The sequence below is a fragment of the Myxine glutinosa genome, chromosome 2, assembly GCF_964187855.1.
Source record: "Myxine glutinosa chromosome 2, kmMyxGlut1.1, whole genome shotgun sequence".
Lineage (NCBI taxonomy): Eukaryota > Metazoa > Chordata > Myxini > Myxiniformes > Myxinidae > Myxine > Myxine glutinosa.
Window position 1 is genome coordinate 112,244,850 of NC_136262.1, and position 15,726 is coordinate 112,260,575.

General features: G+C 46.7%; 1 protein-coding gene across 7 annotated transcripts in view; it reads left to right on the forward strand.

Annotated features, from left to right (window-relative positions):
* LOC137421414 (protein 4.1) overlaps positions 1 to 15,726 on the forward strand; it is a 59,421-nt gene that overhangs the window by 32,332 nt on the left and 11,363 nt on the right. For 4 of the 7 annotated variants that reach the window (XM_068107449.2, XM_068107450.2, XM_068107448.2 and 1 more), the window contains exons 3-14: positions 2,670 to 3,104; positions 4,834 to 4,938; positions 5,093 to 5,135; positions 5,436 to 5,511; positions 8,804 to 9,022; positions 9,746 to 9,833; positions 9,972 to 10,124; positions 10,277 to 10,374; positions 10,501 to 10,691; positions 10,820 to 10,989; positions 12,042 to 12,086; positions 12,402 to 12,461. In XM_068107449.2, the coding sequence (XP_067963550.2) occupies positions 2,670 to 3,104; positions 4,834 to 4,938; positions 5,093 to 5,135; positions 5,436 to 5,511; positions 8,804 to 9,022; positions 9,746 to 9,833; positions 9,972 to 10,124; positions 10,277 to 10,374; positions 10,501 to 10,691; positions 10,820 to 10,989; positions 12,042 to 12,086; positions 12,402 to 12,461 (1,683 nt within the window). The remainder of the gene's footprint in view (positions 1 to 2,669; positions 3,105 to 4,833; positions 4,939 to 5,092; positions 5,136 to 5,435; positions 5,512 to 8,803; positions 9,023 to 9,745; positions 9,834 to 9,971; positions 10,125 to 10,276; positions 10,375 to 10,500; positions 10,692 to 10,819; positions 10,990 to 12,041; positions 12,087 to 12,401; positions 12,462 to 15,726) is intronic. The other 3 variants (XM_068107452.2, XM_068107453.2, XM_068107454.2) reach the window with 3 other exon arrangements.

Consider the following 15,726-nt stretch of genomic DNA (forward strand, 5'->3'; position numbering starts at 1 on the left):
TGATGTGTTTGCATTTTGATGTATAGTATCAGGAAACGTTGATAGGAAACTGGTACAAAAATTGTTTCAGGGAGTGTGGATTGTTTGGGAGGATCTTTCCTTCCCTTAAGGATGGAGAAATATTAGGAATGCTGGTTTGGGATTGTTTGGTTTGATGTGCATTCCCACTGTTGAGAGAATAAGTTGGTGATCATGGTTTTGGAATCAGTTAGAATTATTATTACACTAGCAGAAGTACCCGGCATTGCCGGGTGGGGGAGGGGAGGGGAGGGGGAAGGGGAGGGGAGGGGAACAGGGGAGAGGGGGGAAGGGGAAGGGGTAGGGGGGAGGGGAAAGGGGAGGGGGAGGGGGAAAAGGGAGGGGGAGGGGCAAAAGGGAGGGGGAGGGGGAGAATAGGAGGGGGAGGGGGAGAATGGGAGGGGGTAGGGTGGAGGGGGAAGGGAGGGGGAGGGGAGGGGGGAGGGGGGAGGGAAGGGGAGGGCCAGTCAACAATGACGTTGCAGTTCTCATGGTCGGAGAGCAGCACAACAATCGCGACATCGTCCTGCATCTTCGCAACAGCACGAAGCGGATTTTTGGAGACTCACCGATCCTGTGACGCCCTCCAGTACCGGCGTTGCCGGGCGGGGGAAGGGAGACCTGTACATTCCCAACCCGTACATTCGCCCTCTCGACTCAAGCTCACTCGGACAAAAGCCTTGCACAAATTACGCCGTGAAGGCCCAATGGCCATGTCTATGCCACAAATCAAGTACGTGAGCGAGTCGGGCGCACTGAATTGAAAATATATAGAACGCTCATACTCCGTGAAAAGTGAAGCCGCCGTGTCGCCATCTTGGTTAGCACGACTCGACCAACTCGCTTCGCGGATCTCGTTTGTTTTGAACGTGTGAATTACGTGCGAACGCGTAACTGTGAGTTTATGGCGGCAAGGAACATCATGTGATCGCTCTGAGCGAATCAGCGCGCTGCTCTGCCACCTGCTCAGATTCCGTGCATAATATTCCTCGCTGAAATGCGCTGAGGTAAAAATATGAATAAAAAATATGGATCTCGTAAAGATGAAAGAAAAAAAAACGTATGTGGTGTGAATGGCAATGTTCCTCGCTGAAATGTGAAAAAACGCAATCGCTTTTCGCTCTGAAATACGTGCGAACGCGTAACTGAGTTTATGGCGGCAAGGAACATCACGTGATCACTCTGAGCGAATCAGCGCGCTGCTCTGCCACCGCCTCAGATTCCGTGCATAATATTCCTCGCTGAAATGCGCTGAGGTAAAAATATGGTAAAAAAATATTATGAATTAATTTTGTTAGGTCGGCCATGTTCTTCCCAGGCTCAACGGCCATGTCTGTGCCAAATATCAAGCACGTGAGCCTCTCCGTTTAGGAGTCTATCGGTAACATTACACACACACACACAAACGGTGTTTTATATAATATATAGATTATCGTGTTGCTTTGATGTTATGGAGGGCTGGTAGGATATGCACACTCATGCCTAAGGTGTCTAGCTCGGGTACGAATCCCGACCGAGCTATAAACTGTCATCCTGGTGTTACGCAATGTGTGTGCCGCCCCTCGGCTGGGTGTTAAACGGGCATCCTGTTTGTCGGCATTAGTTGGTGGACGTTAAAGATCACTCAATCAATTCCAACACACGCAGTCGAGTGTCCTGCGTCGGAGTTGGTGGTGACCCATCCAGGATTGTAACCTTGGCCACGAACCTGCTTATCTGTATAGAGCACGGCACATAATGATTTCTTGCTATTCCAACATTTGGCCATCTGCTCGCACTGTGATAAAAGTTTGAATCACGGACTTGTAAGTGCGGTCACTGTGCGGTTTCCCTGCATTCCCAAAGGAAAGCTTCTCTCGAATGAACTTTTTAACTTGGTGCATCACCACGCTAAGAATCCCATGTACTGAAATGCAGAAATTTGGGGTTTTCGCCAAGGGATCAATTGCTATCCCTGCACTGATTGTCGAGGCTTCACGTTAAGATTAATTTTGACCCAGGGAGCAAGCCGTGGATGTGTGGAATACGTCGAGATTTCTTCGGCTGATTTGGACCCTTCCTTCATGAAAGGGCTTTTTCTTATTTTACATTATTCCTTTTCAAAAACTTTTGCGTTGAGCTCTTTACTCTCTTAAGGTGTTGGCTTAGCGGTGAGGGTGCCGGCTTGGGATGCTATGGATCCTGGGTTCGAATCCCGGTCAATTGTTGAATTAACGCCAGGGGGGTTGACTCAGCCTGTCATCCTTCTGAGGTCTCCAAATTGAGTACCAGCTCACTGGTAATTCCCTGTGTGTCGCAAGAGGCGACTAACAGGGTTGGTGGCAGGAAGGGCATCCGGCCATAAAACATTGCTTCAAAAAGGGGACCAAGGTGCCCAAAAAAGGCCAACCCATGCGTGCGGGGAAAAATGGCCTCTAAAGGTGGTTCTTCTTCATGAAAGGGCTTTATCTTCAACAAACAAGAACTTGCAAGCACCCAAGGATTGAGACATCGGATTAGCGTACACAATGCTTCATGTCATTATTTATTTGATATAAAATGTTGGGTTACACAAGAATCTGATCAGCAGGTTATCTACTTAAACAATTTCAAATGTGTCATTGAAAACCCATTTGAGTTGCATCATAATCACTCGACTCTTCTTTTCACAGGAAGAAAAGCGAGCAGAAGGGCTGGATCTTAGGAACCTGATAGACGAGGACTTGATCGAGATAATTGACGATGTGTCGGATTCCGAAGAGAAGCCTGGAGAGCAGGAGAGAGGTGAGGATAAGGGAATGGACGATCAAGTGGACCCCACGGGGGGGGAGGAGTCCGGCGAGCATGCAAAGGAAGAAACTGAGGAGCCAGCGGAGAAGGAGCAAGCCAGTGATGCGACAAGCGGACAAGTAGTTGAGGCATTGGAACCCACACTCACGGAGACACCGAAGGGCAAGCAAGATGATGGGTCGACCGACGAACAGAAAAAGGGGGGGAAAGAGAAGCAGACGCCGGGTCGGGTCACCCGCAGGGTATCGAGGAGGAGTCGACACGTGTCCTGTAAAGTTGTACTCCTGGATGGGACCTCATTTGAGTGTCTGCTCGAGGTCAGTAATGGTCTTCTTTTGACATTTTCTGGTTCAGCATGACTTGGCCTAAGAAAAACAAAATATACAACTACTAATGGATATATTGCATGTTGTCAGATTATATTTATCACAAATTATTTCCTTTTTTTTTTTTTTTTTTTTTTTGTATACAAGATCGAGGCTCATGAAAGAGCTAACATTAATCACACAAAAAGACAAACCGACACACAAAACACAAAAAACAAGGGGAGCGGCAGACAAGATGGGGAGAGAGGGGGAAGGACACAAACACAACATTTGAGAGGTGGGAGAGGAATAAAACATATGAACACTGCAAGGACTCTGGGGTGAATTACTGGGGGTAGAAAAGATCAAGGTTTTCGATGGGGGAAGATAAGAGATGGTGGTGAACAGCTGTTTTAAAGACCTGGAGGGAGGAGTGGGATTGAAGGGAGTGGGGGAGTTTGTTCCAGAGGCGGGAGAAAAGGGGAATGAAAGAGTGAAGGTGAGCAGAGAGCCTAGACTTTGGCAGTTTAACCATAAGAGGGTTGCAGGCAGATCTTGTGCGACCTGAAGGAATATTGGGGGGACAGAGCACAGAGAGAGCTGGGGGAGCAAGGCCGGAGAGGAGTCGGTAGAAGACAGAAAGACCACCAACCTGCCTGCGGTGAGTGAGTGAAAGGCCCTCGGAGTTGACTACATCGCAGGAGATTCCAATGATTCTGAAAGCTTTGGCCTCAACAGCGTGAAGCCGAGCAAGGTGTGAGGCAGGAGCACCAGCCCAGAGGGGGGAACAGTATTCCATTGAGCTGCAGATGAAAGTATGCTGCGGATGAAAGTATGTGGTGAGGAGCTCAGGTGTGCCGAGGAAGCACTTCGCACGACGGAGGATGCCCAGTCGGCGACTGGCTTTGGAGGCCAGCTTGGAAATGTGGTTTTCCCAAGAAAGATCATGGCAGATAGTGAGACCCAAAAGCTTGAGCGACAGAACTTCTTGGAGAGGATTGTTGAGAAAGTAGATGGGAGGGTTGTCCAGTCGGTCCTTTCGGAGAGACATTGTAAGAGTGTGAGATTTGTCAGGATTGAAAGACATGTTCCACTTGTTTGACCAGTCTGTGATTTTGTCCAGGTCTGCAGAGAGTGAGGAGGCCGCAGACTGCCGATCTGAGGGATGAGGAATGGAGCGGCAGATAGTGGAGTCATCAGCAAAGAGATAGAGAGGATTTTCCAGAGAGTCGGATGACACATTGACAAGCGGACAAGTAGTTGAGGCATTGGAACCCACACTCACGGAGACACCGAAGGGCAAGCAAGATGATGGGTCGACCGACGAACAGAAAAAGGGGGGGAAAGAGAAGCAGACGCCGGGTCGGGTCACCCGCAGGGTATCGAGGAGTCGACACGTGTCCTGTAAAGTTGTACTCCTGGATGGGACCTCATTTGAGTGTCTGCTCGACTTTGTGTCTTCTCAACTCTTGCTGATCAGTGTGCAGGCTTGACGGGCCTAATGTCCTCCTCCTTCCTGCATTGAAGTTCCTTGTATGATTTATTGTGTGGTCACATTGAAAGAAGAATGTCTAAATATTTGCTGAACTCATTCGGGAACCAAACACAAGGAAATTCTGCCAGAAAAGCTGACGCGCTCGTAGCTTATTGTTTGCGTAATAAGAGGCCTTGTTGATGGAATGGAGACAAAGACCTGCCGATGCGTGTCCGTGTGTGTGTGTGTCCATTTGTACGTGTGCAGAAAAATGCTTGCGGACAGGCACTGTTTGACCTCGTGTGCCAGCATGTGAATGTACTAGAGAAGGATTACTTTGGCCTTCTCTACAAGGATGAAGCAGGTCATAAGGTACGTGCGGTTCATTCCTACCATCCTTCAATACCTGCTACGATCTGAGTTACTCCTTCTGCTTCTACTGCTCTTTCCTCCTGTTATTTATCTTACGAGAAACTGATCATTTCCAGCACTGATAAGACCTTATTTTTATTATTCTTTTTTGCAGAATTGGCTCGACCCAGCTAAGGAGGTCAAGAATCAACTGCTCAGTAAGAGAATGACTTAATGACTCGTCTAAGCAATTTGGAGATCAGGAGATATGTCAGAAGTCTAAATTTAACCCCCAATGGTCTTCGCAGTTACAAAAACATTTTGTTATTGTAACAGGAAGTCCATGTTATGCATGGCAATTTTCTACATTATGTATAACATTCATTGGCATCATTTTCACTGCAGTTGTGAGGAGATTACTGCTGCTAGAGGCCTTGTACACTTTGCCTCAATTACAAGGCAATAATAATATTAACGGGGAATGATGATCAACAGGAAGGGCTCGCTTGTCTCCCCAGACCCTCCTTGGCTCTTCTCATTCAACGTGAAGTTTTACCCTCTTGATCCAGCCCAGCTCACGGAGAACCTGACCAGGTGAGCCGATGTTTGGCTGTGTGAGGGCCTAGGTTTGTGTTTCGAGTTTACGTAATTTGAGGTGTGCGTGTAAAGTGTCATTTAGGCCTTTTCGGGTCTAATATTTGGTGGTGTGATATTTAGCCAAAAATGGGAGGCTCAATAAGGAATGCCTTGGGTTGTAATTGTATATGTTTTCCTTGACATGTAATCCTTGACATCCAGTGGCTTAAAGTATTCACCCCCTACCAATAATACCACATTTGGATGAATTAGGAATTGTGCAGAAACAATTTTTCAAATGAACTTTTTTATTCATAACTGAAGAGATCAAACTAAACACTGTTATAGTTGAAGGAGGTTACCTGTCAGGAATACCTGCAAAATACATGTTCAAATCAAAATTCACTGGTGCAAAAGTATTCAGCCCCTTAGGTCAGTACTTGGTGGAAGTACCTTTTGCAGCAATGGTTGCTATGAGTCGTTTTGGGTAGCTCTCTCCCAGCTCTGCACAGCGAGATGGTGACGGAAACACTCCTCGGGAAAAAAGACTACTGTATTAAGTAAAAGTTCCTTTCAATTAATCCAAACCTATGGAAAAATTCCAAAACATTTTTCAATCAGACAGGAAATTGAACCCGGGCAGTGCATAGGCAACAGACCGCTGCATCCATCACTCCCCAAAAAATTGCTGTTATGAAATGTATAACCTCCCATTTTTTAACAAACGCAAGAATAAAAGGCTTCCTTTTTTTCTACATCGTGGTAATTTTACCATTGGCTTCTGCTAATACATATTTGAGGTGTGATCAAAAAGTTCAGTGAATGTTGGAATAAAATCATTTAATTAAACCCGCGATAAGACCGAATGCCTCAACTCAAAAAAGTTTCCGTCAAAATCTTGTGTCCCAAACCCATCTCTCTCTGTACCCACCTTACCCAGTCAAACCCAGATGCTCCTGGACTCTGTGTCCTCCTCTCCTGACAAGGTGGAGAAGTTTCTGTCAAACCTCGACTCTGATTCTGCAACTGGACCAGACGGCGTCAGCTCAAGGGTCCTAAAATCCTGCTCTGCCGCTCTTGCACTTCCTCTCTCTGCCATTTTCACTCTCTCTTTTGCTCAATGTCATCTGCCATCTGCTTGGAAATCAGCCAACATTACCGCTTTCCACAAAAAGGTGCAAAAACAGATCCTTGCAACTACAGACCAATCAGCCTGCTCCCAATTATCAGCAAAGTCATGGAATCCATCATTGCTTCGGATATTTAATCCTTCCTCTTCTCCAATGGCTTGATCTTTGATCATCAATTTGAATTCAGACCAGGTCACTCTACTCTGGACATGTTGCTTCTGCTGTCTCAACAATGGATGGAGGTCCTCAAATGCCAAACAGGAAATCAGAGCTGTCTCCCTTGACATATCTTGTGCCTTCGATACGGTCTGGCACCCCGCTCTGCTCACCAAACTCTCATCGTATGGTATCCATGGAAACCTCCACGCATGGCTTGCGGACTTCCTCTCTAGTCGTAGTCAACATGTGGCCCTGAATGGAATTCTCTCATCTTCCCTTCCTGTTCAGGCTGGAGTTCCTCAAGGCAGTGTTCTGGGCCCTGTGCTTTTTCTGGTCTTCATTAATGTTCTCTCCGACTCTCTGGAAAATCCTCTCTATCTCTTTGCTGATGACTCCACTCTCTGCCGCTCCATATCCCAACCCTCAAGTCGGCAGGCAGCAGCTTCTTCACTCTCTGCAGACCTGGACAATATCACAAACTGCTCAAACAAGTGGATGTCTTTCAATCCTGACAATTCTCCCACTCCCTCTTTGTCTCTCCGAAAAGACCATCGGGAAAACCCTCCCATCTACTTTCTCAACAACATTCTCGAAGAAGTTCTGTCACTAAGGCTTTTGGGTCTCACTATCTGCCATGATCTTTCCTGGGAAAACCACATTTCCAAGCTGGCTTCCAAAGCCAGTCGCCGACTGGGCATCCTCCATCGTGCGAAGTCCTTTCTTGGCACACCTGAGCTTCTCACCACTTGCAAAGCATTCATTCACCGCTTGATGGAGTACTGCTCTCCCTTCTGGGCTGGTGCTCCTGCATCACACCTAGCTCGGCTTCACGCAGTTGAAACCAAAACGTTCAGAATCATTGCAATCTCCCGTGATGAAGCTGATTCTGAGGTCCTTTCTCTCTCTCACCGCAGGCAGGTAGGTGGTCTTTCTGTCTTCTACCGACTCCTCTCCGGCCTTGCTCCCCCGGCTCTCTCTGTGCTCTGTCCCCCAAATGTTCCTGCAGGTAGCACAAGATCTGCCAGCAACCCTCTTCTGGTGAAACTGTCCAAATCAAGACTCTCTGCTCACCTTCATTCCTCTTTTCTCTCGCCTCTGGAACAAACTCCCTCACTCTCTTCAATCCCACTCTTCCCTCCAGGTCTTTAAAACAGCTGTTCACCACCATCTCTTATCTTCCCCCATCCAAAACCTTGATCTTTTCTACCTCCGTTAAAACACCCCAAATCCACCTCTTTCAATGTTTTGGACATGCTGGACAATATCAAGATCTAGTAGTGATCAGGATCCAGAAGATCTAGTTGTGCTCAATTGCTTTATACCGTGTACTCCCTTCCCCCCTCCCCGCCCTCGTCCCCGGCCCCAGCCCTCTCCCTTCCACAGATCTACGGATGTCCCTGTTCTCTGCTGTTGTTGTGCTTCCCTCTCTCTCCCCCTCTTGTCTCCCGCTCCCTTTATTGTCTGTTTTATGTGTCCGTTTATGTTTTTTGTGTTCAATGTGTTAGCTCTTACACGATCCTCGACTTTGTATACAATAAATAAATAAATAAATAAATAAATAAATAAAGAGATGATGAACTTGTAAAATGGGTCATGATGTACCGCCCCCCCTAACCCCAAACTTTGGATCCCTACTCGTCCCTTATTTACCAACCGGTTGCTCCGAAACCAGATACAGTCCTTCGACATGATGATCCGCAGGATCGCTCGGTCTTACCCACACACACCCAGATTTAATATCGGGGGAAGGGGTCCCCCGCAGGGGGGAGGATCCCCCAAAATCAGCAGAGGCCTGAACTACAACCTCAAGAGATGGCCGTCAGCCCACTCTGGGCTATTTATTTTCCTCTTAATTTTCTGTTTTATCTAATCTCCCTCTCTGCTTTTTCTTATTTTTCCCCATTCCTTTCCTTCTTTTGTGTACTTCGTATTCTCCCCTCTTTTTTCAGCATCTCCTTATTTTTCTTTCATCTCATATTCCTTCTCCTTTTCCCACTTCCCTATCCATCTGTTGGTCACAGGTACCTGCTGTGCCTGCAGCTGAGGGACGACGTGACCCGTGGTCGCTTGCCGTGCTCCTTCGTGACACTCGCTCTGCTCGCCTCATACACACTGCAGGCCGAACTAGGAGACTGGAGCCCACAAGAATTTGAAGGGAACTATGCAACTGCTTTCCGCTTGGCACCGAATCAGACCCACGACTTGGAAGAACGCGCCATGGAGTTGCACCGCACTCATCGGTAACACCTGCACACAATCCTGGAGCACTAACGAGCTCACCTGTTTCATCTGCTAATGTCAAGCATCAATTGTTAATTTTTGTCTCAAACTTTTGTAAATTATATTTGACGGATTCAATCCTTAACTTGTTAAATATGCACTATTTACACTTCTTTGATCACCCAGTCTGTCGTAATATCGCAAAGCACAGTAAGATCGTGATATGGCTCTGTCTGGCTGTTTCTCTACAGTGGAACACCATTTATTTAGTGATTGTTGAGTTGATTGATACAAGACAATTATGATCTGTTATGTCACTTTCCAGCCAACTTGGCCTGTACTATGATTGAAACTTCTCTCACCAGGTCATGAGAAAAGTGAGCTATTATCTTGTGATTGTGAGATTTCAGCTCATAATCCACTGCTGTGTGTGGTCATGCCGATTGCCCTTTGGACCATGAGCCTTATACACCGTAGAAAGGAAATGAGACAGCGGACAAATAATTGGTTCGATAGACAGTTTTGTTTTTGGATAAAGGGTTGAGATTTGTCTTGGAATTTCAGTAATGTGCTGTATTGTCCACAAAACCCACCTGAGCACACAAGCATTGCACCATATTCTGCATGGATCGGCGTGCCGTAAACATCACAGCATCACCTCTTATGGAATGTTGAGGGTTCACTGTAAAGCTTCCATGTTGTTTTAGTGTTTTACCTTCTTTCCCCTTTACCCATCAACTCAGAGGCCAAAAGCCTGCAGAAGCAGATTTCCACTTCCTGGAAAATGCCAAAAAGCTTTCAATGTATGGAGTGGACTTGCATCATGCCAAGGTGAGACTATACCCACACACAGGTCGTCCTACACGCACAATACTTGACCTGTGACCCGTGTCACCATGCGTAGACCATCATATAGCAAAGTAGTGGTTTGTGTTGTGGTTAGACGTAACAACCCTTTTGCTTGTGCAGGACTCAGAGGGCACAGACATAATGCTCGGTGTTTGTGCCAATGGCCTTCTGGTTTACCGAGATCGACTGCGCATCAACCGCTTTGCCTGGCCCAAGATCCTGAAGATTTCTTACCGGCGCAGTCATTTCTACATCAAGATCCGCCCTGGGGAGGTGAGTGTCTGCCAGGCTCTGGACTGTCACATGATAGATCTTTATCTTTATTCTCTCAAATTGTGAATGATTCAGGACTTTGAAGATGATCACTTGGTTTCGATATCAACCTCATTGGCAAACGAATAAATGTGCTGCCATGCTTTTCACAGTTTGAAAATGTCGAGAGTACCATTGGATTCAAACTACCCAGCCATCGGGCTGCCAAGCGCCTCTGGAAGGTGTGCGTTGAACACCACACGTTCTTCAGGTGAGCAAATCTAGGTGAACATCGGTCACATTCTAGAAGTTGAATCGAAGACAGCAGCCAATGGCTCTGACTTATGTTCGCCAACATTTGAAAGGTATATTGTCTGTCTCTTTGCCTTTCTCTCAGGATGGTGGAACCTGAGAAGATTCCACGTGGTCGTTTGCTCTCGCTCGGCTCAAGATTCAGGTTCAGTGGGCGCACCCAGGCGCAGACGCGCGAAGCAAGCGCGCGTATCGATCGCCCTGCGCCGCTCGTACGCCGCGCATCAGCACGCGTACAGCCCAGCATGGCCGGAAGCACTGTCAGGACATACACGGGTAAATGATGGAGGAGAACTCGCACTCCTTCAACTGTATGACTCTTACAGATGGTGGACGTGTCCTCTGTATTTACAAATGGCCCCCTTCTCCTCCTCACTTTACCCTCGCTGACTGTGTCCTGACAGCGATGTCCAGTGATGGTGGAGCCGCAATGGCTTCGAGGGCATTCAACACCGCAAGGGCGGCGCAAGCTCCGGCAATGCCTACATCAGATGGAGAAGATGACGTGTTCCTGACACCCCCGCTACCACGGAGATCAGGCCCAGTAGAGGGGAAGGCTGCTTCTGAAGCTCAGGTAGGGCTCCTTTAGAGCGTAGAGGTTTTATTTTAACTGCGCCTCTCACAAGTCACAGCCAATGAGGAGTCCAAAAAACTACCGCTTTGACATGACTTTATCTGAGACTCCACTCGAATGTCATAACAGCTTTTTGAAACAGCTTTTTGAGAATGAAAACAGCTTTTTAAAATGTAATTTTTAACATCTGAATTACTACTCATCTGTTCCCCTTCATTTGGAGGCTTTTGTTCCGCAAAGAAAACAACATGATGAGGATTAATCATTTGTTTTTATGAGTACAAAGAGTCACAAAACAAATAAACAACCCAGCTTGTGTAACTGATGATTATTTGTTTATTTGTTTTGGCGAAACTCCCTCCGATGATCCCAAGTCCACGACGGTAATTTGCAATGAATGTGTTTGGAAGTTCCTCTGTTCCATCGTCGGTGTGTTAAACGAGCTTCTTTGTGCCTTCACACGGTTCATGGCATGGTTGTCCCTCTATCGCTTGGAACTCCTGTCTCCGAGTTCCAATGTTCTGTGCATGCTTTACTCCTTTCAATGCAATTAACTCTTTTCTTTATCTCTCTTTCTCTCTCTGTCTGTCTCTCTCTCTTCTTTGTGCTCTCAATTTCTTTCCCACTTCATTTGCCTTCCATCCCACTCTGCCCATGTACTTCCTTTATTTTTTTTTGCTGGCTCTTGTCATTTCGCTTCCACTCGCCAGTTTCATTCTGAACCTGGGCCATCTCTCCCCGGCGAGTCCCCGCCACTGAGCCCCCTTCGTCCACCTGTGGAGGGCTCGGAATGGGAGTGTGACAAGTTGCCGCGATACCGCTGGCCTAATATTCTGGATGAGGATGGTTACTTGGCACTGCCATCGCTCACGGGAGAGCTAGCGGCCCTGATGCCTGTGGGCCTGCAGGCCTTCCTTCCTATTGACTCGCCGTCACTCATTCCTGCCTTTCTGCTCATCTTCGTGCTGCTTTTCTCAGCTTCTCATTCAGTCTTCTTCTCTCTCGCCCTTTCCCTTCCTCTTGCCATATCACTGTGCTTCCTGGAGCCAAAGGGTGTGCTGTTCTATTCCTCGGGTGAGCAGGACGACAGGGCCGAGGTAAAAAAAATCATTCTCTCATTAGTTTACCATCCCCCCAAATTGTTCAAATTTTTTGCTCTCTTTATACTTTCAGCCCAAGTTTTACCATCTTTTTCTCGATGGGGTAAGGGAGGGATGGATGGTAAATTGAGAAAAATAAGGAGAAAAGAAGAGGAGGATGGGAGAAGCAAGTGGAAGAAAAGGGGTTGGAAGCTAGGTGGATGTGGGAGTAAGGGTAGGGATATGCATGGGACCTGCACGGTGTCGGGGGGGGGAGATCGATATAAATTTGCAACACTCATCACCGGATTTCTAACTGTGTGCCTAATGCAGACAGACAGCTCCAAGACGGACAGCAGTTCATCTGATTCGGAAAGTGGTGCAGAGCACGAGGTGGGTTTGTGATGAAAATGTCAGATGATCTTGCTTGCCTACATCTTCCTGTCTACACACACGAGCCGACACTCACCACAAGGATGTGACTGGAAAAGAGCTTGATAACTTCAAATACTACTGCAGGTTATCAACCAAGCTTTTGGGCATGACATGCGGAATTGCTAGACGGCCATACGGGACTGCCACACAGCCGTGTGGGACAGCCAGACTGGCGTGCGGGACAGCCACATAGCCGTGCGGGATTGCCACATAGCCGTGCGGGATTGCCAGATTGCCATGCGGGATTGCCACATGGCCGTGTGGAATTGCCAGATGGCTGTACGGGACTGCCACACAGCCGTGCGGGACAGCCAGACTGCCGTGCGGAATTGCCACATAGCCGTGCGGGATTGCCACATAGCCATGCGGGATTGCCAGATTGCCGTGCGGGATTGCCACACGGCCGTGTGGGATTGCCAGATGGCCATGCGGGATTGCCGGACTGCCACACAGGACTGCCAGACCGCCGTGTGGGATTACCAGACGGCTGTGCGGGACTGCAAGGCGGCCAGATGCACACTTGAGCAATCAATTTCACAACTTGCTTCCATGCAACAGATTGCTTAAATGTTCTGTGTGTGCAATTATTATTTTTTGTACACAAGGTCGAGGCCCGTGTAAGAACTAACAATTAACGACGACGTAACGACGATGGAATTGGTTGCATAACCACTTTCTCACAGTGGAGACAGGCTCAGTTTTCAAGTCATCTGCTGAGCAACATGTAGTGATACATTTCATCACTTACACGTATATATTCTGCACAAAAAACTGCAACAACCTTTAAACAAGAAAATCATGGCTTTTGAAGAAAGAAACCCAATGATAAAATTGGAGGTATGATATGTAATGTTACAATTATCTCTACCTCACCTGAACTGAACGATTCTGGAAATTCACAAGGAAATCACTTACCAGTGAAATTATTCAATGTCTGCACACGATCAATGTCAAACCCTCCATAAGCTGGCCACCCATGTGATCTACATAAGTTTAGGAATATCTTGGCATCATTTAACACCAAATGATTTCGCTTGTGTCATCAGAATGGACAAGGGAGGGTGACTCAGACTGCCGTTGCTTCCTGGTACAATGTTCATCGCAGTGTCATTTCTCAGGCACTGATAAGGTGTTGACACACTGGACAGTTCAGAGAAACAGCTCCTTCCTTCAAGTTACCCAAGGTTTTATACCCCTTGTGAAGATTGTTATCTTGTCACATTTGTGAAAACCTTTGCTTTGTTAAACAGTACGATCCGTCTCCAATGACCTGAAAGGAGCAACCAACCATTGGATTTAGAACCAGATAGTTCTGAACAGACTTCCTGCTAGTGGAATTAGGTCTATAATACCATTACTCTGCACCCCTCGGACACAGTGCTATTGACATCAACACATGAACCGTTTGGCAGTGGATAATCTAGATTCTCCTTAGACTTTAACAAACATTCTGAGTATTGCGCTGCAATACATGTCCCCTACCAAAGTTCAAAGTGCCATAACTTTGTCAAAAATGATCGAATATGCCAATTTATGCACAGTTGATGCTGGTTTTCAAACTTGATCTGAGGTATGCTGAGACACGTGTGTCACGCCTCGCCTCGTTGATAAGCTCGCAAGGTTATTTGAGGTTAAAATGACCGCGACAGGTCGTGTCCAACGATGCTTTCAGTCTGTACATGTGATAAATAACTAAATCCGCACAGTTGATGCCTCTTCTTCTTCACGCAATAACAACTTCTAGCTTCCAGACCGTACATCCAATCATCTTGAAATTTTGCACACTTGTTACTCTTCATGACTTCTACTACAGTATGACGTTTCACGTCGATCAATAAAGCGATTCAAGAGATATCCATTTTTAAAATATTTTCGTTTAATTAACGATATCTGCCAAACCACGTAAGCTATCGCAAATTCCAAAAGGACATTTTAGTAGACTGACTTGCGGAACAGATCTGTGAAGTTTCCCCTCGATTGGATCAAAAATGAGGGAGGGGCTCGGTTTTAAAGGTTCATGCTTAAAAACGTCATAACTCTGAAACCATGTGACGCATGACGTCATGCTCGCTGACTTTTTTGTTCGTCATGGGTGTGCGATTCTGCCTGCAAAGCTTGGCCTCGATCTGTTCAGCCGTTGCAGAGAAAAAGGGGTTTTCGTGTTTTCACGAAAAACAATATGGCGCCCGAACCACGTGACCTGTGACGTCCTGATTACCATTCTAATATTCTACAGACCGAGTCCCTCCTACGGTGAAAATTTGATCTCAATCGGTCCGATTATTGCTGAGAAAATCTTTTTTAAAGGAAATTAAAACTTAAAATGGCACTGAGTTAAGGATCATCAGAATTATCAGAATTACCAAAGTTCAAAGTGCCATAACTTTGTCAAAAATGATCGAAACGTCGTGAAGTTCGAACTTGACTTGTACCTTATCATGAGGAAACCATGTGCCAAGTTTGAAATCATTAGCATTAAGCGTTTAGAAAAAAAGTCTGGAAAACTGTTCTTTGCGTGACGGACTGACGGACGGAGGGACGGAGTGCAAACCTATAGTCCCCTCCGGTGTACACCGGTAGGGGACCAATAACAGACTTGATAGAGCCTGGAGACGAGTTGGGAGCGATTTGCTAATCGTGCCATTTAGTCGTATGCTCGGTTTGGCCAGGGGAACCCGATCATGTGGCCTGCTATGCAAGTTGGCAGAATAACCGATGTTCTCATAACTGGTGTCGGATACAAGGATTATGTCATTACACCTGTAGTCATCCCTCAGGTCCAACAGCATGGTCCGAATTAATTTTTTTAATGGATGAAAATGTCCATTCCCATTGTGCACAAGTCAGTTGTGCACTTCAGGCCAACAACATCACTCATATAGCCTGACCTGCACAACCTCGAGACGTAGATCCGATTGAACGTGCTTGGGACAACCTAAGGAGGTGTATCTGGGGTCTCCAGTGCCACCCAGATTCTCTTGATGACCAGAATGTGGTACTTGTCAAGGAATGGTGCACCATCCCACAGTGAGAACTGGATTGTCTGATTTGGTCGATGATGAGGTGTGTAGCAAGCTTGTTTAAGGGTCAATGTTGGTCACCTACATTATTAAAAGCATTTCTGCCGAAGTAAGCTCGTCTGTGATAATTTGTCGATCGGTGTCGTTGTCAATCTGCACGTTCATGTCAGACAGCCATGTTATTTTCACAGAACAACATAACT